This window comes from Natator depressus, chromosome 2, assembly GCF_965152275.1.
Source record: "Natator depressus isolate rNatDep1 chromosome 2, rNatDep2.hap1, whole genome shotgun sequence".
Taxonomy (NCBI): domain Eukaryota; kingdom Metazoa; phylum Chordata; order Testudines; family Cheloniidae; genus Natator; species Natator depressus.
The window spans coordinates 70,415,286-70,439,239 of record NC_134235.1 but is presented as its reverse complement, the minus strand read 5'-3'; the positions used below and the strand labels follow the sequence as shown (position 1 = coordinate 70,439,239).

The window sequence follows — 23,954 nt, the reverse complement described above, 5'->3', positions numbered from 1 at the left end:
ACTGTATACTCAGCTGCTTATAACATTTGCCAAACTTTAACCATTTGGGCTTTGATTTTTTTTTATTATGGTGTTTTTTCCCATTTAAATATTTGGTCTGTCTTTCTTTTGAAAAGCTCTAGCATCCTCATGCTTTGGAGCAGGGACTTAAAATTTGACAGGAGATTGATCTCTATAGGTATGTATACACTGCAAGTAGACACCTGCGGCTGGCTTATGCCTGTTGACTCTGGCTCGCAGGGCTCAGGCTAAGGGGCTGTTTAATTGTGGTGTAGACAGTCAGTCTTTGGCTGGAACCTGGGCTCTAGGACCCTCTCACAGCATAGGGTCCTGGAGCCCAGGCCTGAGACCAAATGTCTACATTACAATTAAACAGCCCCTTAGCCTGAGCCAGCTGGCCCAGGCCAGCTACAGGTGTCTAATTGCAGTGTGGACATACCCTGAGTCAGGGATGTACCTTTTACTCTTCCTGTGAAAAATCATCCCAAAGTGGACCAAGTTATAAGCCTTGGAAAAATCACATTTCACACATGCTCCATCGAGACTTGGTAGAGCTTAACTACAAAAATGTCCAAAGATTCCATCCTCCATGAGCCTCTCTCAGCTCCTAGTGCTGACCAGACTGTGCACGTGCCATCCCACAAAGCAAATGAGCATGCTCCTGTGTGTGACACATGCAATGCATGTAGAGAAGGCAATATGCTGTGTATTATAGAGTTAAATCCCTGGTAGAAAGAGTGACAAAAATCTCTAAAGGAACACGTTTACTAATTCATAATACATGCTACTTATGAAGAAGGGTAGTTTAGAGTCTCCTGCTGCCTCCACATGCCTGCAGGGGGCAGGAATGAGGTGTTAATGCCATCCACATGATGTGTACCTTCCCCAAGCCTTTGAGGTTGGAAAGAAGTTCCTGTGGGACTGATACCAAAGTCTATTGTTAGTATGTCTGAGTCTACATTACATCATTCACAGTGGTGCAGCTACATCAGCTCATTAAGCCAATAGAAGAGAGCTCTTTGGTGGCTTAATAACTCCTGCCTCCATGAGCTATTTCGGTAGGAGAAGCTCTCCCGTCAACATGGTGTTGTCTACCCCAGCGCTCAGGTTGGTATAACTTATGTCACTCAAGGTGTGAATTATTCACACCCCTGATCAACATAGGCTATACTAAAGTAATGTATAGTGTAGACAGTTTAAGTGGAGATAAAGGCTAACAGGAGTGTTTGAATGACTGAGTCTAAAGAGAAACTATGCAGTGTTGTAGCCCTTTTGGTCCCAGGTTATTAGAGAGACAAGGTGAGTGAGGTGACATATTTTATTGGACCAACTTCTGTTGGTGAGAGAGAGGAGCTTTTGAGCTAAGGTGCTCTTCAGATCTGGAAAAGCTACTGAGAGTGTCACAGCTACATACAAGATTGAACTGATAGATTGTCATAAGTAATTAGCACATATTCTAGTCTCTAAGGTGCCACAAGTACTCCTCGGTTTTGTTTTGTTTTTTGCATTCAAGGTGAAGTGGCCCATTAACACCCTGTAGTCATAGTACAAAAAAAAGGGGGAGCGGGAGGGTAGTGGGTTAGATAGTTGTAATAATTCATAAGTCTAGCATTTTTAAGGCCATAATTTTTAGTGTCAATTTAAATTCATAACTTTGGTAATCAGGCTCGTCTTTTGAAGGTGTTGGGCAAGGGGAAAGAGTGGGAGATATTGAGCATAAGGAACAAGAAAAAGAGAAAGTGAACAAATGTGTAGGAAGGAGGAAGAGAACAAAACAAAAATAGAGATGTAAGAAGGCAGAGGAGTACAAAGTAGGTCAAATTGTAATAAGAGGAAACATACTGAAAAAGAGACACCACAGAAAGAAATGAAAACAAACACACACACACACAAAGAGTGAAGGAACAGAAAAGGAGACAGTTAGCAAGGGAGACAGAGAAAGCCTTTTAAAATGTGTTTAATATCAAGGTGTTACAATAAATAAGAAGGTACAAGTTTGATAAGTATGTAGCCATATGGCTTATAAAATTTCCACAAACTTCCCTCTCACTTTATCAGGCTCTTTATCTACAATATGCCTCTGTATATTAGAGTAAGTCAGAAAACTGATTTTTTTTTCCTGAAAAAAAAAAAAGCCTGCTTGAATTTTTTGTCTAAATATTAGGTTTCCTCCAGGAAAATTCAAAATAATTGAAATGAAAACTGGAAACAATTTGAAAACAGTAAGTGTGAGAAAGTGAGGAAAAACAAACTGGAAAAATAAGGTTCTCTCCCCCACGCACATGCACACACTTTCTGACCTCTCCTTTCCTTTCCCTTTTCCCCAGTTCTGTCACTTGAGCTAACAGAGTAACTGATAGCGGGAATAGGTTGATATCCCCTATGGAACAGCAGCACTAGAGGCAAATTAGAGATATACTCTGCCGGTGGATTTCACTGATATTGCGGAGGGAAGAAAGAGGGGGAGTAAAATGGAAAATAAACAAGAAGAAAGAAATCAACTGAACGTACAATGGAAAGCCAAACTATTTGTTTAAAAAAAACAATAAAAATATTTTGAATTTTGCCTATTGGAAACCACATTTTCTACTGGGATTTTTTAAAAAAAATATTATTCATGTGCATACACATGGCTTTGGTGAACGGAGGGGTAATTTTTTTGAGCAACACTAAAGATACTAGCTGGATCATTTCTGCACACCCATATGGCCTCTGGAGGAGAGAAACTGTAGAACAATGGATCAAGGTGTGGGATAGAGACTGCGACATCGGGTGTAGGCACAGCAAGAAAGTCTTGGGGAAGGATGGGGGCAAGGAGTGGAGGCACTGGCAGAGAGTAAATTACAATATCATTGGTCAGATATCATCAGGGCATTTTCTACCTGGCAGCTTGGCATGTGCATATTATGGTGTACTGAAAAGCCTTAACTTTCATTTAATGCATTTTTGTTGCACACCGTTCATTTTCTTAGACATAAAATGCAGTTTATAAGTACACTGTAGGAAAGCTACTGCTTCTCCCAAGGGCTTCTAATTCTTCCCTGTAGCTGAATTTGCTTCATCAGCCATGAGACGATGATGATGCCACATTTTCAATAGGGGTTCTTATCACAAGATTGCTTGAACTATCAAAATTCACTGCTTCTGCTATGGCTGATGTAAACAAACAGGTCACTGAAGTGAAGTTTTTGGATACTATGTGAATTTCTGTTGCTTGAAAGGAGTAGTTGTCACATCTTTAACTTAGCTATTTCTGTAAGGAGCACATACTTCCTACGGAAAGCCAGTGACATATTGAATTAGAACAAGTAAAGTGAATATCCCTCAAATGATAACAGTATATGCTGAGGCAGGAAACATGAAACATTCAGGTAACAGGCACTGAACCCCCTCTTCCCCCACCCCAATTAAACTCAAGTTCCAAATGTCAAAACAAACCTCAGATAAAGGAACAGAATGTGTGTTTTGTGGATGTGTATGGGGCACATTTATGAGAAGTATTAATGTCTTGGATTTGGCAAACCTGTCACAAAAGGAATGATTAAGGCAGTAAGCTCAGCTTCAGAAAGATCATGCAGCAGAACAAAGGACAAGACTATTTTTGGAACTGTTGACGTCTGTGAAGCCCAGGCAAAGGGCTGGCTGCATGCTTTCACTGTAAGTGACAGCAATGGCATTGGGGAGAGCTGGAAGGACTTGTTGGAAGTAAATGGCAGGGATGTTATATTCAAGTCTGACACAGGAGCACAATGTGACATGGTGGCCTAGCAGATGTTCTATAAATTGAATGACAAGGATGCAGTTTCTCAAAACATAGGTCATTGCCTTGCACAGGTAAACAAACTGTTGTCTGTGTTGTATGCAAGTCACTTGTGCAAAGCCCTCCTCTCAAACAGTAATATGAACTTAAACCAACATTGAAAGTATGCCAAAAATTCAACTTGCAACTGAAGCTCACAAGTGTTAAGTTGTAACAAACTATGAAAGTACGTCAGGCAATATTTTATCTTATCCAGTACATTCCATGTATTTCCCAAACTTCTGGTAGCTGAAAAATGAAATCAATGATAGTGGCAGTCACTCAGAGTAGATTGTGCAGATCTTCATAAGATACTTCCTCTTCTTTCTTACATTCTTTGAGCAGTTCAGTAGTTTACAATGTTGACATTTAAATTGTCATTTGACATCTGAATGAGAATCAATTAGGACAAGTCAAACCTCTGAGGTATAGTTTCAGGCTCTCTGCAACTTGAGGCAGACATAAGAGCTTTGGCATTTGAAAGCTTATCTTTCACCAGCAGAAGTTGGTACAGTGAAAGATATTACCTCACCCACCTTGTATCTCATATCTCGGGACCAACACTGCTCCAACAACAATTACTGCATCGGTTACATCTGGGTCACATTTTCAAGGTTTTCTTTGCAACTGTAATAGCAAGCAATTTCCTTTCTTAAAAAAAAACAAACCAAACCCTAGAGTAGAAGTGAGAGGCCTATCTCTCTGACCACAGATAATCTTACCGGTTCCACAGATAGATGTTAGGAAACCCTTCTTTTCTTGAATAGTTAGAATTGTTTTGCAAGCTTCTGTCAGGGTTCCTTCCCCACTCTGAACTCTGGGGTACAGATGTGGGGACCTGCATGAAAGACTCCTTAAGCTTATTCTTACCAGCTTAGGTTAAAACTTCCCCAGGGCACAGATTCCTTTCTTGACTTGGGATCGCTGCCACCACCAAGTGATTTAACAAACAATCAGGGAAAGGAGCACTTGGAGTCCTATTCCCCCAAAATATTCCCCCAAGCCTACACCCCCTTTTCTGGGGAAGGCTTGAGCATATACCCTCACCAATTGGTTACAAAGTGACTACAGACCCAAACCCCTGGGTCTTAGAACAATGGAAAAACCATTCAGGTTCTTTAAAAAAAAAGATTTTATTTAAAGAGAAAAAGTAAACTTTTTCTTTTAAACTTTTTTATTTAAAGAGAAAAAGTAAACTCTGTAAACTTAGGTGGTAGTTATCCTTACAGAGTAGCAGAAAATTCAAAGAGCACAGAGGAACCCCCTCTAGCCTTAGTTTCAAAGTTACAACAAAACAGGGATAAACCTCCCTCTAGCAAAGGGAAAATTCACAAGTTGAGAAAACAAAGATAAACTAATATGCCTTGCCTGGCTGTTACTTACAAGTTTGAAATATGAGAGACTTGTATAGAAAGGTTTGGAGAACATGGATTGATGTCCGGTCCCTCTTAGTTCCGAGAGCGAACGGCCACAGAAACAAAGAACCCAGAACAAAACCTCTCCCCCCCACCAGATTTGAAAGTATCTTTTGTCCTCATTGGTTCCTTTGGTCAGGTGCCAACCAGGGTACTTGAGCTTCTTAACCCCTTACAGGTAAGGAGAAATATAGGCTACCCCTATGGTTATGACAGCTTCTGATACACGATCTGCTGGAAGCATTAAATATTTACAGATGCTGGTATTTGTTCAAAGTTTTGTGTTTGTGGGGTTTCTACCAAAAAAGAGAGTTTGGACAAGGAAGTTAAGATGTAACAAATTTAAAGCTGGACTTCCTTCATCTACAGGTTTTGGATTCCTGTACAGCTACTCATTCTTCAGCCATCAGTTATCAAAATCTTCAACAAGAGTCAACCTATAAGCTTGTGATGGGGTGGGGCTAACCAGGGGTGCTGCATAGTGATTAGGTCACTGGTTCCAAGCTCTCTCCCCTGCCAGCAATCACTCTGATTCTCTAATGGTCCTCCATCCAGTACGTAGCAACTTGATCCTCCAGCCAGATTACCAGTTGAGTTCACCCCCTTACACAATAACAGAGTCTAACAAAATATATATGTATTCTAATATCCCCAGAAAAAAGGTCTTCAGCTCACCTCTTGGCCCCTGTGGATGGCAAAACCTTGACTCAGGTTTTACGTCTATGTCCCCCACCTTATCTTGAAGGTGGGGGGAAGGAGTATGTTCCCCCTTCAAGAAAGTGTGGTTGGTAGGGGAGCCTGGGGTCTCCCTCTCCACCAGGCTCCAACCCTGAGCCCTAAAAGAGGCAGCAGTAGGAAACACTCTGGATGGCTTTGTGGCTGCCTCCCTGGGCCATTTTCTACCACTTCTTTTCCCAGTCCAAGGTGTGGTCAAAACCTCACAAAAGATCTACCAGAAGTTAGAGTGAAGGGCCTGGGGTAGCTGCCATTTGTAGACCTTTCCCTGCAGCAGGACTCCTGCTGTACCCTTACTCAGGAGCTCCCAAGACAGGTCTTCTCCTTCTCCTCCTCTGTCTGGCTTCCATCTGAGGTGTCTGGTCCTCATTTAGCTCTTTCTCCAGCTGGAGTGTGCTTGGCTGGTGCTGCAGGAGAGGATCATCTGGGCCCAGACCTGCTGCTTAACCTCTTGTGTCCCAGTGTGGCATTTACACATCCCAACACAAAGCTATTCTTAAGAGTTAGAAGTACTGTCATGACAATTGGTAACCTACTGCTTGAATGTGAAGGAGACTTGGTAAAGATGAAATGAGATGAGAACTGGTAGCCATCCCCAAAAGTTCTGTGAAAAATATAGGGGAGAAAACTCCCTGCATAAACTTCGGTTCCTTTTGAGATGGCAAGTTAATATTTCAGAAATTATAAAAGCCTTAGTGTAGCTACCCAACAGTGTCTTCCACAATCTGCTATATGCTTCCAAATGAGATGTATTAAGAAATCTATTGACAAGCAATCAAGTTCTGCAACCAAATGATAGTAACAGTTGGAAAAACAATGTATATGTCAAGAGCCTTTGCCTCACTGAATTTTGTTCACAAATGCAGTGATCTTTTGGACAGGTTAACATTTTCTGAACTGAGTCATATTATGATTTATTGAATACATTTCGTAGTGATCTGTGTTTAACTTATGAACATTTTCATTTGTCATCTATGGGAATGAGGAGTGTTGAAGCAAAACAAAATATCCAAACTGTCCACATCAACCCTCCCCCGCCCCCATGGACAAAAGAAATGGGATGGGACCTAAGCGAACACCACTGTTTGCTTCCATTCAGGAAGATCTGTCAGCAAGCAGGAGAAGGAACATAGCCAGCATAAGCTGTGCTGCAGCTTTAAACTATCTTCAGAAGTTGCAAATAGGAGAGCAGCCCATGTGTAGTACTGGGAGATGTTGGGCTGCAGAAACATCTTTTATTTATATATAATATTATACACATTCCAGTGGAAGTGGGGGTAAATCAAAATACACCAAGGACCTGTTAGTGCCTGTCAGCAGGGACACACAGACACCTAGTGTGTGGCAGGCTACTGTGAGGTAGGTTTACGTCCCAGCTTGCCCTGAACTAAGTGTTCATGTAAACAGGCCCTAACTTACACCAGCTAAGGATCTGGTTCAGTATCTATATAAAATACATGCATAAGGTGTGGTATAGTGTAAATGTTTTATCAGTCTGAGTTGGAGATAATGCAGGATTGAACCCTAAAGTCATCATTGAAATGAATGGGATTTTTGTGATTGAATTGTATGAGAGCAGGATCAGACCCTTAGCGAGTTAGAGGTTAGCCCAAACAGTTCCAATGAAAGAAAAGGAGTACTTGTGGCACCTTAGAGACTAACCAATTTATTTGAGCATGAGCTTTCGTGACCTACAGCTCACTTCATCGGATGCATTCTGTGGAAACTGCAGAAGACATTATATACACAGAGACCATGAAACAATACCTCCTCCCACCCCACTCTCCTGCTGGTAATAGCTTCTCTAAAGTGATCATCAAGTTGGGCCATTTCCAGCACAAATCCAGGTTTTCTCACCCTCCGCCCCCACCACACACAAACTCACTCTCCTGCTGGTAATAGCCCATCCAAAGTGACCACTCTCTTTACAATGTGTATGATAATCAAGGTGGGCCATTTCCAGCACAAATCCAGGTTTTCTCACCCCCCCACCCCCCTCCAAAAACCACACACACAAACTCACTCTCCTGCTGGTAATAGCTTATCCAAAGTGACCACTCTCCTCACAATGGCATGATAATCAAGGTGGGCCATTTCCAGCACAAATCCAGGTTTTCTCACCCCCGCCCACACACACAAACTCACTCTCCTGCTGGCAATAGCTCATCCAAACTGACCACTCTCCTTACAATGTGCATGATAATCAAGGTGGGTCATTTCCAGCATAAATCCAAGTTTAACCAGAACGTCTGGGGGCGGTGGGGTAGGAAAAAACAAGGGGAAATAGGCTACCTTGCATAATGACTTAGCCACTCCCAGTCTCTATTTAAGCCTAAATTAATAGTATCCAATTTGCAAATGAATTCCAATTCAGCAGTTTCTCGCTGGAGTCTGGATTTGAAGCTTTTTTGTTGTAAGATAGCGATCTTCATGTCTGTGATTGCGTGACCAGAGAGATTGAAGTGTTCTCCGACTGGTTTATGAATGTTATAATTCTTGACATCTGCTTTGTGTCCATTTATTCTTTTACGTAGAGACTGTCCAGTTTGACCAATGTACATGGCAGAGGGGCATTGCTGGCACATGATGACATATATCACATTGGTGGATGTGCAGGTGAACGAGCCTCTGATAGTATACAGACTAACACGGCTGTTACTCTGAAACCTGACAGTTCCAATAAAGTTATTACACACACACACACATCAGTGTTCTGCATATGTTAGTTTATTCTGTGAAATATATATTTTAGGAATATTTTAGTGTGTATTTAATTTTTTATTGGTAATACTTTTCCCATCCCTCCAACTGGAAGCCAGTCTGCCTTATTTTCCATCAGTCTTACTGTCTTGGCCATGAAGGGATAGAAAACCTTAGATTTCCTAAAACAGCTTTTCCATCCATCCTCCTGAAATTCAAAAGTGTAGAACTCTAGAGGTTCAAGGTTTAAATGCATGTGCTATGTGTTTCATTAGAAAGCTGGATTCTCCTCTTTCTAGCTCCTGTTTCTCGTCAGGTTGAACCAGACATACAGACAGTAAATCTGCCAACAAACAGTATAATCTCCTCTTTTGGACCTTAGTCCAGAGTAGTTTTAAAGAGAAAGATCTGTATTTGGGAAAGAAATAGGAGCAAAGGCTCCTATATTTGTAAGATCTACTTAAGCAACTCCCAAAAGCCTTATATATGAAAAACTAAAAGTGCTTTACAAATACTATTTTATTCTCCCAAATCCCTTGTGAGATATTTAGGGAAACCAAAACACTCCAGAGTGAGATTTTTACCCTCACCCCACCCTCTGACACCAGATATAAGGGACAGAGTGGCATGAAGGGGGTCTAACAGCCTGGATCCATCTGTGTATGTGTATGTTTTGTGGGCAGGGATGGAGAGGAGGATTCTCCTGGTACAGGAACTGAGGAAGATGGTCACAAGCTGTTTTCCAAGGACTCCCTTGTATGCCCAGGAGGACAGGAGGTCTGGGTGTAGGACAGAGGAGGGGCGGATGTAACAGGTGGCCAGATCAGCAAATGCCAGCGGGGCCCCAGGTAATGTAAATGGTGTTGGGGATGGGGGGCACACTCAAAGAGCACTACAACCCTTTCATTAAATCAAGGCCTAGCTGAACAACTCAGCAGTTGCTTTGGGTGGGGCCTCTCCTCCTTTCCACCTTGCTGGCCTACTGGGTTATTTTATTGGCCAGCCCCACATTCTCCGCCCTCCAACTTCTCAGTCAGCATTCTTCCCCCACTTCATGCTCTCCAGTCTGCTTCCTCCCCACTGCTTTTGGTTTCCAGATACATGCTCCTTCTGCTTTCCACGTTCCAGGGCAGCCTTCCTAAGCAACATGCCATATGTGCCCTACCAATGTCCACCCTCTCAAGTCACTCTAATTTTTAAACTGCCTGTGAGAAAGAGTTTGGAACATATGTGTGATAGTGTCTTCCGGGGGAGGGGGGAGAGGGGGCAAAGGATTATCTTAATTTGACAGAGTGAATTTAATTATATAACAAAAATTTGCACTAAGTGAATTATCCTAGGTCAGAGAAGAATTAGAACAGAGTTCTATGCCCCAGAGATCTCCTGGCCGGGCTGGCCCCCATCCTGTGCCATGATCATAAGACAAACTTACCTGCGTAAAGTTGCCTCATCATGGTTCATAGATTCATTACTAGTGAATTTTGCTGTTCTAGATTGTTCTCAAATCCAGATTTTTTAAATCTGGATTTAGGTTTTAATTATTATTACTTACTGGTTTGATTTTACCCAAGTTTGACAAGCCAAAGAAAGTTTGAACTCCAGAATAAATCAATTTGTGAATGTTGAATAACCAGTCCTAACCAGGAGCCCAGCATAATAGCTACTGCAACATATATTAAGTCTTTTAATATTGCCTTGTGCCTCCTTGATTCTTACCTGACAAACTTTATGTTTGTACAGTGAATTCTAAATTGGGCCTGCTGATTAAGAACACTTGCAATTAAAATAATAAATTATGACAAGTAAATGTTCTTCTTGTTTTAGCCAATTTAAAATGAATTAAACACTTGAAAAGCTTGTTAGCGACTAATTGCCCACTTTGGTTCTTTTGAAGCATGAACTTCTCTAAGAGCTGGACATTTAATCAAAAAGCTTTATCAGTTGATTACAGTACCTTCTTCATCACTAGAAGAAGAGCTCACAGCATTGGTGAGTTTGCAGAGTTCATCTAAATTCCAGCACTATAACCAGAGACCTTAAAGTACATAAAGCTTGATAGCCTCAAACTTTGAGGGCTTGTCTCGATGACTATTTAATGCATGACAAGCCTGGGTATAAATCTACAGTGGCTTAGCCTGATGCGGATGCCTGTGTGGATCCTGCTGCCATGCGTTAACAGTTCTGTAGCACACCAGTATGTCAAAGTGCATCATGGAACTTCTAGTGCAGGATCCATATGGTCAGTTAGTGCATGGCAGGCAAGTGTGCTGCAGATTTACATCCTGGCTTGCTGCATACTAAATCGCCATGGAAACAAGCCTTGGGTATTTCGGGCTGTGTGTGGGTGCAGTGATCTGTGTATATAAGTCTTTGTGGGACTGGAGTCTAAATCTTGAAGTAAGTCAGAGCAATAGATTGTGCTTACAATGATCTTAATGATAGTAAATGGTTTTGATAATTAAACTTAAAGGTTACATATTTAAAAAATACAAAAGATATGGTACCTGTAATAATGAGACCTGGTTGAAAAATAATGTTTGGATATGTAAATATGGATTTGGCAATTTCATGTTAGGCTTCCAGATTTGAAAACCGTGGCCTTAACCTGGTTCTTTGGGAGGACTGTGGTGCACGCATGCTCCTGCAAAGTATTCTAGCACCAATCCCTTGTGCTGTTAGGGCAAATTGGACATTGTGGAGAGAACTTCATTACAATTTCAGTTAAAAATGCTCAGAAACTCCCGCCAATCTCCCCCAGTATTTTATAATTTAGATTATTTTTCCTGCCAAAACCTAAAAGAGGATTTATTTTTCAAGAAGTACCAATTATATGTAATGTTTGAAGGGTATTTTTTTCCCTGCTTGGAGTAGTTTTTGAATTACTGCTGAGCAAGAAAGTTTGCAGAGTTCAAAAAAGGTAGTTTTGTTTGTTTTCACTCCCTAACAATTAAAAATTGGATGAAGGGATTTCCCTTCCTCCCCCCGCCCCCAAAGTCAAAGATTCCAAGGCCCTGAGGGACCACTGTGATCTTCTAATCTGACTTCCTGTATGACACTGGCCATAGAACTTCCCAAAGTCATTCATAGAGCATAGCTTTTAGAAAAACACCTAATCTTGAGTTAAGACCAAGGGGGATGCTGACAAAGGCATAAGTGCCAGTGAGTCAAATCTTTGAAAATCTCATCAAGACACCTACCCTGAAATGAGCTCTATCTGAGAGGAGAACCTAGTGACTTAATGGGGAGTGTGTGTGTGTCTGGAGATGTGTGGGGGGGAGGGGGCATACATGGTCGAAAGAGGTCTGTGTCTGCCTGTGAAGAAGTCATTGCTTGATCGGGGCCCAAATGTGGAACATTTCATTTCCAAAGGAGACTTTTGCAGTATTTTGTGGTTCTGGGCATGTGAAGGCAGTGGGGGTTATATTGAAAATCCAAACATAACCTGAACGAGAGCTTTCACAATGACAATAAGCATGGCTGACTAAGTGCCAGGAAAATTCTACCAGCTGAGTCAAAGCAGTTGTTTGCCCATTCAGGAGAATAATGTGGGAGAAAATGTAATGATATTTTACTCATCCCACTCCCAAAAAAGAATTACTATTCCCAGGCAAGTGTATTATTCCCAGACTAATGTAAGCTGTAGTTATCATCTAAACTTCATTTATCAATATATCACTCTACATACACGTACTTGTGCAAATAAAATTGTATTCTGATTGTGTGATTGTAACCAAGAGAAAGATATGTTTGTATTGCTTTTAACAGTAGTTCTACTTGGCTAATGGCATGTTCAAAATTTTACATGTTTATTACTGCTACTGAAAATGCATGACATAATCTTTTGTCACCTATCAGTTTACTAAATTGTATTAAAATACCCTATCATGAAACTACGTTGTGAAATTATATCTTCTGCAACACTGAAATACGACCTGATTTATTAAAGGAAGATCAGAATAGTTCAGTTACTCAGTGCATTATCCTAAATGAAGCAGAATTGCTTTGTCTACAAGGGCTGCCATAGCCTTCAACTACACTATTATGTTTTTAGTCATGATTTCCCTTTAGAACAAGAATGCTTGAATAAGGCAGTTCAGAATTTAATAAATACTTGTTCTGCCAAGGGGTGCAGGGGCGTGTGCAGAAATTTAACTTTTATCCCTTTAGGGGGGACATGCTCTGTGCCCCCGCCTGCGCACCACAACAGGAGATCACTCTTCCCTCCCCTTCTTCCCCCCCCAGCCATGGTGCTGGGAGGAGCTCTTCTGGTCCATCCTTCCCACCCCCCGCTACTGCACCCCTGGGGCCAGAGGAGTTCTGTGCCCCCGATGATTATTGGGGGGCCCCATTCCCCTGCTTGCCCCCCTTGTGCATGCCCCTGAGGGAACGCCAAAGTCAGTTCCAGTATCTGTCATGTGTTATATTGTTTGCATATATCAGCAGAGATGGCCTGAACAAGTCTGGTAATTTAGAAGTATTTAAGTACCTGCAAGACACAAGACAACTAGACAGGAAAGAGAAAAATTTACTAACTTTTCAAAGTCTCTGTTTATTTATATATCTCTTCTACAGTTTCCCACTCTTACTTTCCCTGGTTGTTTTGTTTGTACATTTGGAAGCTCAGATGTTCCCTTAAGCCACTATTTAAAAAATAAATATTCAAAAATAAGTACATACTGTAGTATAACAAATGTGCTAGTTCATCATGGATTGCATGTATTTAGTACAGACTACTTATTCCCCAATAAATGTTTACATTTTCAGATGTCAAGAGCTCTTTAGCCAATTTATGTGACTTGTTAAGAGAGATTCCTATTCTCAAACTAGGATGTATAACATTGTTGTCTATAGCTCTGATTCAGGAAGCACTTAAGTATGTTTTATGTCTATCCCTGTTCAAGGCAGCACTTAAGCACATTCTTAATGGCCAATGCTGTCCTTAATAGAGAAACTTTCTAGAATTTGACTTCATTTTTGTGTTGTTGTGACTTGTGTGTTCTATGGTGAAGACAGCTAGCTTTATTCATAATGACTGTTCTGTCTCTTGAATGCATGTTAGTTACAGGGCTCAAAATCAATAACATGGAGTTATATCCCATGTACTGGTATGAAGAAAATGTTCAAGTCTTCCCTATGGACCACATCTTGACCCTTTCACCCTTCACCTTTGAGATGGGCACAAGTAGCTCTAAATACTTCCATAGCTCATGCACTGACAATCATAGGACCTGAGTATGAAAATCATTGTACAACTTGTGTGGCAGTTAAAGGGACATAAGCCTATAGATTCTGGAGCACAAGCCTCAACAAGCAAGATTAGGTTTCAAAACACTTTTCTAAGGTGCGGTGGGTTGCATGCCCACTTCAGCTTGCATAACATTTGGAAAGGAGTACAGTAAATGAGTCAAGAGAACCTGTTTCACTGTATGTCTAACCCTTCAGTGAAGAAAGTCTTTAGGATTATAATAGCAATGGTGCTTTTACTGAGTACTGTGAGAACAAAACTATAAATGTATATGTCTATTAGCTCATGGTGAGCTTGAAAAAAAGATGAGGAAGGAGTAATGATGTGTCTCTTTCAGTCCCCTGCATCATAACCTGAGAAGCCTAATAATGCTGGAAATTAATTTAGAGCACAAGTTGCGAGATCACAAAACACACTGAGCACCATAAATAGAGAACATTAGCCCTATACCTGCATGTGTCTATTTCCAACATACATCACATCTTCTACCCTTTACTTAGGGGAGTAGAAACTTGTACATATTAACAGCTGGAGAGAATGCAGGACTCCATGTGGGGATTTGACTGGGCTGTCTACTAGAAAGAGGCATGATAATATCCCAACAATGTTCCTTGAATGGTGAATAAATAAATCTTACCATTTTTCCTTTCTCCTTTTTTACTTTTTTTTAATTAGTTTTACTTTCCCTGAGAAGCAACGCAACTGAACACCTGGTCAATAATAGTTGTGTACTATGATATTATATATGAACAAAATCCTTTTTGACTAACTTCACATAGTTCAAATTTGTGGTTGTTAGCATGTTTACAAGTAATGCATTCGCCAGTGGCTGAACATCCACTAGTCCTGGAATTGCTAGGGTTAGCCATGCCTACTTGCAAATTGAAGGCAGCCTTTATGCTAACTTTTGATTCCTGAATGCTAGCCCTAAAAGAGGCTCTCTGCAGCCATGATGTGTTTCTTCCAAACCAGGATCTGCCTGGCTACAGCATCTAGCTTCCTGAGGTGCTCTAAACCAGTGTGTTCAGATCTAGCAGCTCCCTTTACTCCTCTGTTCACCCACTGTCTCAAGTAGACAGGACTTCAGTGCTCCCCACACTTCAGAAGTACTCCCTTTAGTGTGGTCTTTGCTATCCATGGGTCCTAATTGTTATAGATTTGCCAGCCCCCTGGAAATGCATGACTCTAGACCTAGGGCTTCTCATGATTCACATCTCCATCCTATGTAGCTTGGCTTTTCTGCCTTTGACTGGCTATCTGGAATGACCACTCCCTTGCTGGAGCAAAGTAGGACCTGCCCAAAAAGACTGTTTTCTGTCTCCCCACTTATTAAAGAACAAAGCCCTTCCTCCTTTGGGTTATGGCCACAGTGCTTGATGCAGTATTGGAGATTGTTTGAAGTGATCTCTTTTCCCTGTTTGTGTCTGAGTGAAGTTTTGCCTTCCATACCTTGGCCTCTCACTGGTCACAGGTCTTTCCACTTTCAATCCCTACAACTCACTTCCCCTTCCATAGCTTACCATGTCTTATGGATCTTCCTTGCAATTTCCTTCTCTAGTATCAACTGATTTCCCTCCCTGTCTCACAAGAGGGAAGCTGAGCAGAAGCACATTTAAACATCTGAAGCAGGAAATAATTGTAGCCCCTCCCAACATGTGGCTAAAGCCTCCTTCCTAAGGCTTGCTACTTGGAGTGGCTGCTCTTCTCTTCTCACAGGAGTTGGGTCTTGGGTTCTTTTTCTTTTTTCTTTTTTTTGGGGGGGTGACACCTGGTGCCTCCACCTAAGGTGACTCTTCACTGAGCCTGAGACACAAACAGTCCTGTCCCTTGCAAAAACAAATAATGCTACTAACAGGCAAAAGTATAAAACCCCTGGACAGAAGAAACAAAATACATCAACACAAACCCAAGCAAAAAGAATGATGTACCCAGAAATAACAGTATAATAAGGGGCTACTTTAGTGGGAGCAGGAAAATGGGATCTGAGGAACAAAAAGGTTAGGGTTAACTAAAAAATATTCAATGTTTAAAAATGAACAAATTTTTCAGCTCCCAACACTCACAACTCTTCCCAAGTCTGAGCTCCCTCGCTGACACCTTCCCAGACAGCTATAAGCTGAAGATGAATGTGGAGTAGGGTTTCCAACTTTCTAATCGCATAAAACCGAACACCCTAGCCCTGCCCCTTCCAAGAGGCCCACCCCGCTCACTGTATTCCCCCTTTCTCGGTGGCTCGTTCTCCCCCACCCCCACTCATTTTCACTGGGTTGGGGTAGGGGGTTGGGGTGTGGGAGGGGTTGAGGTCTCCAGAAGGGGTGCAGGATCTGGGGTGGGTCTGGGGATGAGGGGTTTGGGGTGCAGGAGAGTGCTCCAGGCAGAGGGGTGGGGCTGAGAGATTCGGAGTGTGGAAGGGGGCTCTGAGTTGAGGCAGGGGTTGGGGTGTAAGAGGGGGTATGGGCTCTGGGCTGGGGGTGCGGGCTCTGGGGATGAGGGGTTTGGGGTGCAGGAGGGTGCTCCAGGTTGGGGGGAGGGCTCAAGGCTGGGGTAGGTGGTTGGGGCTTGGGATTGGGGCATGGGCTTATCTCAGGGGGCTCCTGTTCAATGGCGCTAAGGCACAAGATAGGCTTCCTCCCTGGAAGTGGCCAGCAGGTCCAGCCCTAGGTGGTGGTGGTGGGGGGGGGCAGGAGGCTCCGCATGCAGCTCTGACACTCAGGCACAGGCACCAACCCCCCAGCTCCCATTGGCTGCAGTTCTCAGCCAGTGGGAATGTGGAGCTGGTATTCGGGGCGGGGACAGAGTGTGGAGTTCCGTGGCCCCCCCACCTAGGAGCCGGACCTGCTGGCAGCTTCTGGGGCACAGCGCGGTGCCAGGACAGGTAGGGTCTAGCCTGCCTTAGACCCACAGCCCCACCGCCTGGACTTTTAAAGGCCAGGTTGGCTGTGCTGATCAGAGCCACCAGGGTCCCTTTTTGACTGGGCGTTCCAGTCGAAAACCGGACACCTGGCAATCCTAGTGTGGAGATGAGTGCTGTGAACACTGGCTGGCTTACATAATAAAGGTGTCTGGACTGTGTCTTCACCCCTGGCTGGGGCAGAGTCCTCTCATAGGTCCCTGGGCTGGAGACCTTTGTAAGTCATGGTTGTCTCCCAGTAGCTGCCACTGGTTTTTATCTCTGCCACTCTGGACACTGGTCTCTGCAGGAGTGGAACTGCCTGACTCATGCACTAGATTCAGCAGCAGTTCCCAGACTCCCTTTGTTGGGAGGAAGAGTTAATCAGAGACTCCCTGAGCTGTTCTGCTTTTCTCTCCGCTCTCACAAGTTAAAGTTCAAAACTGAAAATAAAACTAGTCATCTTGTTTCTGAGTTGGGCTGTCCCCTCCCACTGAGGGTCTGAGCAAACCTGGTTCATTGTTGGGCCAGCAAACTACCTGCCCATATCCCCCTGTGCAGAAGCTTCCCTGTTGGCCTCAGCAGGAGTTCTTAGTCTATTCTGTTCCCACCCTGACTGCAAACATGCTGGGACATGGTGGCAGAAGGCATAGCCATTGCAGTTTGTGTCCATAGAGTAGGATTCCTTAGACTACATCTACCCTAAAAGACAAAGAAACACTGTAGTGAGTCTCAGAGCCCAGGGCAACTGACGCGGGCACATGGGACTCATGCTACGGGGCTAAAAATAGCAGTGTAGACATTTCTGCTTGGACTGGAGGCCAGGCTCTGAGACCATGCCCCCTCACCGAGTTTCAGAGCTTGAGCTGCCCAGTGAGAACCTGCACGCTGCTATTTTTAGCCCTGTAACGTAATCCTCAGTCAGCTGATTCAGGCTCTGGAACTTGCTGCTGGGGCTTTTTTTTTTTAATCATAGACAAACCCTCAGGGTATGTTTACACTGCAATTAGACACCCGTGGCTGGCTCACACCAACTGACTTGGGCTTGTGGGGCTCGGGCCAAGGAGCTGCTTAATTGAAGTGCAGCTGCTTGGGCTCTGGCTGCAGCCTGAATTCTGGGACCCACCTTTCGGGGTCCTAGAGCCTGGGCCCCAGCAGAAGCCCAAACGTCTACACCACCATTAAACAGTCCCTGAGCACGAGTCAGCTGACATGGGCAAGCCATGGGTTTTTAATTGCACTGTAGACATACCCTTGGAGGCTCAGTTCAGAGTTTCAGGAGCTAGCAAATTCCAAGTGGTTGTTGGGTCATACATAAAGGGCTGAGAATCCGTTCCTCCTTCCTCTGAAAAAGACCTTCCTCAGTCTCCTATTATTTAAATTTTAACCTCACAGCACTGCACCGTCTCTAAGAAAAGGTTAATCCTCACTAGCTTGTGCTCTGAGAAGGTGTATATCCTTCTCTTCTTTTCTGCTCTTTTTGTATTCCTCTTCTTCTGGCCTTGGAAATTTGTGGTTGAGGGTCCTTGGGAGCCTCTTACAGGGCGAGCGATTGGGTATTTGTGTAAGGACTGCCTGCGGCTTGCATGTGGGCATGGCTAGTTTTAACCAATTGAAATCTGTGCCAAAAAATAAGGTTTCTGATTGGCTGAATGTTATTCACTGTGAAGTTTAAAATAATAAAGTCAAATCTCAATTAATTAATAAAAAAAATTAATACAAGACTGAAGCTACGAATCTGTTTTTTGAGCCAAGCAGAATCTAGCAGAGCAATAATGGCACAATTAAATAAATGTAACTGTACTCTACAAATGTGGTGGCTTGCTGGTGAATCATTATTCACATCTCATGTTCGCTCCTCTAATTTATTATATATAATTATTCTGCTTCCATATTATACATTTGTTCCCATGTGTTTCCTTTGTTATCATCCTCATGTTCCCACACAACTTAGACCCTTTCTGTTAGGGCCTCCCTTCCCTTCTGATGATTAGGCCCCTGACCTGTACAGACTTATGCATGTGCTTAACTTCGTACCTCATGAATCAAGGGCACCACACACACAGCGGGGGAAGACAAACATTTTTGCATGATTGTGGTCTTAGATTTTACACCATTTGGGGCAACAACTATATTTTATTATATGTTTAGACTTGGAAGGGTTAGAATGTTGTTGGTAAATGCTTGACTGCACAAATCAGTGAAACAATATTTCCAACACTAAAAATTGAAATTTATAGCTAGACAAAGTGAAAAAAACAAAGAAGGTGCTTGAAAACATATTGGAATTTGATTTAAGGATGTTTACTTTGTATATTTTGACATGTAATATTGACTATTTGTGTTATAACCATTATTATAAAGCTTTAACTTTTTGAACCTCAGTGCCTACTGTCATTAAATAATTATTGTCTGATTCCCACAATAATTTCCCACAGTTGTGAAAACTTAAATTGATTAAAAAATGAAAAAGCTTAAATGCATGATTTTGCACAACTGTGAAAATTTAAATAGATACATAAAAAAGCTTAAAAATAAACATTGATATTATCCATCAAAACTATAAATATAAATTGAATTTTGTCAAGCCTATATATGTTTGACAAAGCCTAGCACAAAGAAGCTGCAGTCTTGGTTGGGGCTTCTACCACTACTGTAATAAAAATCATAAAAAGAACTTCTTAAATGTTTGAATTGCATGAGTCAGTCAGAATAATAGTGTTTCTAGACTTGAAAATAAATGTCTGTTTTGCCTAGAAAATAATTTTCTATAAATGCCTCTTTCTTTTGCATCAGTATTTATATTGCAGCAGGACACTATTATCCTCTAATGACAACTTATTCCATAAACATTATCTCATAAGTAAAAATGACTAAATGCATGCCAGGTGTGTATTGGGATGAATGTATTGTGGGTGCAGACCCATCATACTAATAATTTGAGTATCTGGTGTGCTGTGACATTTTACATATTCCTGATTTCTGTAACACTCAGTCCTTCAGTACTTAAATGTTTCACTAAATTCACTTCTCTGATAATTGAAGTTAGCTTTCTTGCAGAGATAATGTTTGGGAATACAATTTTGTGAGTCCAATGGACCAAAAAGTATTCATGCATAAAGCTTTTTAATTAGAAGGAGAAAAATCAACTTTTTACAGAAGGGAACCTTATGAAAAGCAAAACTTAATTATTTCTTTCTGAAAGATTTCTTTTCAAGTATTCTTACTTTCAAAAATAAGTGGGGGTGAGGACAACATTTCAGACAAAAGGTCCGTAATACAGAAGAGTACATTTGGATAGCTAGTGCAATGGAGAGGCTAATAGGAACATCAGCTCTTCCTTAATCACACTAAATAAAATCAGTAGGTGGACTTCATAAAATCCAGAAACAATTTCTACCAGCTCCGTATGCATCCTTACCCTCCTGCTGACTTAATCATTCCTGCTTTTAAGCAATGACTATAAACAAAGCTCACACGGAGGAATGCAGTGTCTTCCCACTTAATTTAGATAACTACCTTTTATGTTTTGCAATCTGTTTGTTCTAGTTTGTAGTACTGAGTTCTAATAAAATCTTTCTGTCTATTTTAGACAAATATTACTTGCAGTGCCATAGCACATGGATTTCAGGACCTCCTGTGAAGAGGTAGGATCAGAATGTTTTATTTTCAAAGAAGTGATATGAACATTAATATACCTTTTAGTCTTCTGTTTTCAATCTTTTATTTCTGAAGTGCAAGGAATTAGAACATCAGATGTAACTGAGTCCGTAAACATGACTAGATAATCCCTTTATGCTGGTGACATGCTTTTCTAGTGGATTATGTGCCTGTTTTCTTATCAGTGTTCAAATGAGGTAATTATGAGTACTGAGAAAATAAGACTGAGTTGGAACCTGATAATAGCCTTCAAATGTGTTAAGGGCTATTACAAAGACAATGGTATGATCAACTGTTCTCCATGTCTATTGAAGGTAGACCAAGAAGGAATCAGTCTTCAATAAGGAAGATTTAGGTTAGATGTTAGGAAAAACATCTAATTATACTTTAGATTATACTATACTGTATTACACTAGTCCAGCTATAAGGATAATTAAGCACTGGAATAGGCTTCGAAGGCAGGTTGTGGAGTCCCTGTCACTGGAGGTTTTTAAGACCAGGTTAGATAATATCTGTCAGGGATGGTCTAGTTTTACATGGTCCTGTCTCGACATGGGGTGACCTCTCGAGGTCCCTTCCAGCTCTACAGTTCTATTATTCTATAATTAAAGCCCCTGATCCAGCAATGAATTCTGTGTGGAAACACTCCCGTAGACCTCATTTGGGTTCCACACATATGCAGGGTCTGCCTGCATTGACCTTGTAGCAGGATCAGGTCCTAGATGAGTGTTTATTGCTTGAAACCTATGGGGATTGGTAGCACTGGAGAAACAGGAATATGCTGGCAACATAACATGCTATCAAAATCAAAGGAGAATCCTTGGGGGTTTGGGGAGTGTTTTGGTTTTGGTCAACTAAAAAAACCTGAAAACTTTTTTTCATTTCTTAATTCCCCTCTCCCACACCACCCCAGCAATATCAGATATTTTGTGCCAAAATGAAATGGTAGTTTTGATACAAAATACACGCATTTTCAAAATTTCAATGCAAGCCAAAATAATCTCAACCAACCAAGATTTACAATTTTCCAGGGACAAAAACGTGTTACTTTTTTTTTCTTGCAAAATGGCAGAAGTTCTTCCAGAAATAAATTTGCAAATGCTTGTGCAGATATCCAGTTTCTCCTTTGAATATACATGATGTAAAAAAAAAAATAGTACATTCTCATAACTGTAGTGATTCATGAGCCTCTGTGTTTCGTTATTTGGAGTGGGCCAGTTACATCAACCTGGAATAGCCTCATAAATACATTATTATAGCAAAAATCAGAAGGGGAAACTGCAGTTTACAGGCTGAAAAGAACAAACAAAAGGCTGAATAGAAGGTGATAACTGGGAACACTGGTTATGATCACAATGCATCATAATGTTGAAAACTCTTGCATTGTACACCTGAAAATACGAGGCTCTGATTAGTTTTTGTTTTCAGTATATATTAAATAAAAGGTACACATTTCGGCTCTGTTCATGGGATACATATTTTGTGATTAAAATTATAGGACAGCAGATGTTTCATATGAATTCACTTTATTTCAATCATGCTTGACAGCAAGTAAAGAGACTCTCATTTGGAAATTAGCCTCTATTGTTAGCAAAAATAAAATGGATACAATGATTAAGCTAGAATATTGCTAACCCGTCAATCCAAACTAAAATTATTGGTCGCTTTAAATGTTTGTCATTTTTCTCCTTCTCACACACGACAGACAGGAAGGACCAGAAATCTCATGAGACAATCCACTCTTGCGGAACCATACTTGAACTTTTTGTTCCTCTTCCACTAACTGCAGCTAAAGACAGGTTTCAAGGTGGTAGCCATGCTAGTCTGTATCAGCAAAAACAACGAGGAGTACTTGTGGCACCTTCATTACACAAGCTAAAAACGAATGTTCCCATGCTAATTTTTCCCCCTCCTGTTACTCACACCTTCTTGTCAACTGTTTGAAATGGGCCACCCTTATTACCACTACAAAAGTGATTTTTCCTCCTGCTGATAATAGCCCACTTTAATTGAATTGTCTCGTTAGAATTGGTAAGGCAGCCCCCATCTTTTCATGGACTATGTCTATATATACTTCTACTCCATGCATCTGATGAAGTGGGTTTTAGCCCATGAAAGCTTATGCTTAAATAAACGTGTTAGTCTCTAAGGTGCCACAAGTACTCCTCATTGTTTTTGTAGCTAAAGAGACACCATATCAACGCTGGGTGAACACTTTTCAGAAAATGATCACTTCATATGTGGCCTCTCATTCCTCATCCTCAAAGGAAACTTGCACAACACCTTCAAAAGATAAACCTCAGAGCTTAAATTCATAACTTTTTTAGACACTAAAGACATTGGATTTATGGTTTATTACAACAATCTACAACCCACTAACCCTCCTTTGTCCTACAACTGCAGAAATGTTAACTCCCCACTTCACCTTAAATGGTCTCTTACAACATGTTAACTCCTTTAGCTAAACAACCTGTTTCACATTGTGTTCAGCTGTGACATTCTGACAATCTTTCTCAGACCTGAAGAAGAGCTCTATGTAAGCTCAAAAGCTTGTCTCTCTCACCAATAGAAGTTGGCCCAATAAAAGATGTCTCTCTAATATCCTGGGACCAATGCAGCTACTGCAACACTGCAAACAGTTGTGTATCTAGTTATGAATATGTTTATTTTGTCTCAAAGGTCAATACAAGGACTTCTGAGATAATTTCAGTCTCATAAGGTAGAGGGGAGAGTCAACTGATGATAACATTTCCCTCTTGTGGCTGTACCCACTGAGGTTCTTCAGTTTAGATTCTTCCATAGCACTTAGACTCAAAAATGTATTCTTATGTTAACCTAGTCTTCATTACCAACAGAGCTCAATAAAAACTTGTTAAGCACTTGAAATAGAAACTGTCAATTAAAACACACATTATCAGAGATCAATCATATTGAGTAATTAATGCTCCTGTCCCTCTGGGAGATGGTTCTTATCCTGGTGGACAGTCTTATCATATGGTGTGAGCCAGCTGCTGCTTCTCTGCTTGACCAAGCAGCTGAAGGAGATGGAGCCATCTCTGAGAGCAGCAGACCTGAAGTGCAGGTCTTTTATACTTCCTGGTCTGCCTGTTTGGGAGGGAGTTCGAGGGTCGAACTGACATCAATTTCTGCTGAACGGTTTTCAGCACTGGTGTCCCAGCATGGAAGGAGTGGAGGAACCAATTGTCTGAGAAACATGCAGAGTGTGGGAGCTCTTTCCATCTGGGATGTCAAGAAATGAGACTACAAACCAGACCACCTGCTTCACAATGGCAAACTCAGGAGAATCCCCCATTGTTACAACCACAGTAGGAGTGAGTGGGGTCTCAGTTCCTGAAGGATGACTCTTCTGTGAAGAAACACATTGAGCAGAGCCACTAGAGGAATTTTTTCTAGAATGAAAAGGTCACTGTCTGGTGATTGACCTGTGAAGGTGATATGTGGTAGCGGAATCCCATTGATGCAGCATTTGCTAAATTCATGTATAACAAA

General features: G+C 41.6%; 1 protein-coding gene across 2 annotated transcripts in view; it reads left to right on the top strand.

Annotated features, from left to right (window-relative positions):
• Positions 1–23,954, top strand: part of SNTG1 (syntrophin gamma 1) — an 814,219-nt gene that overhangs the window by 542,416 nt on the left and 247,849 nt on the right. For both annotated transcript variants that reach the window (XM_074944402.1, XM_074944401.1), the window contains one exon: positions 20,377–20,431. In XM_074944402.1, coding sequence (XP_074800503.1) covers positions 20,405–20,431 — 27 coding nt within the window. In that variant the 5' untranslated portion in view covers positions 20,377–20,404. The remainder of the gene's footprint in view (positions 1–20,376; positions 20,432–23,954) is intronic.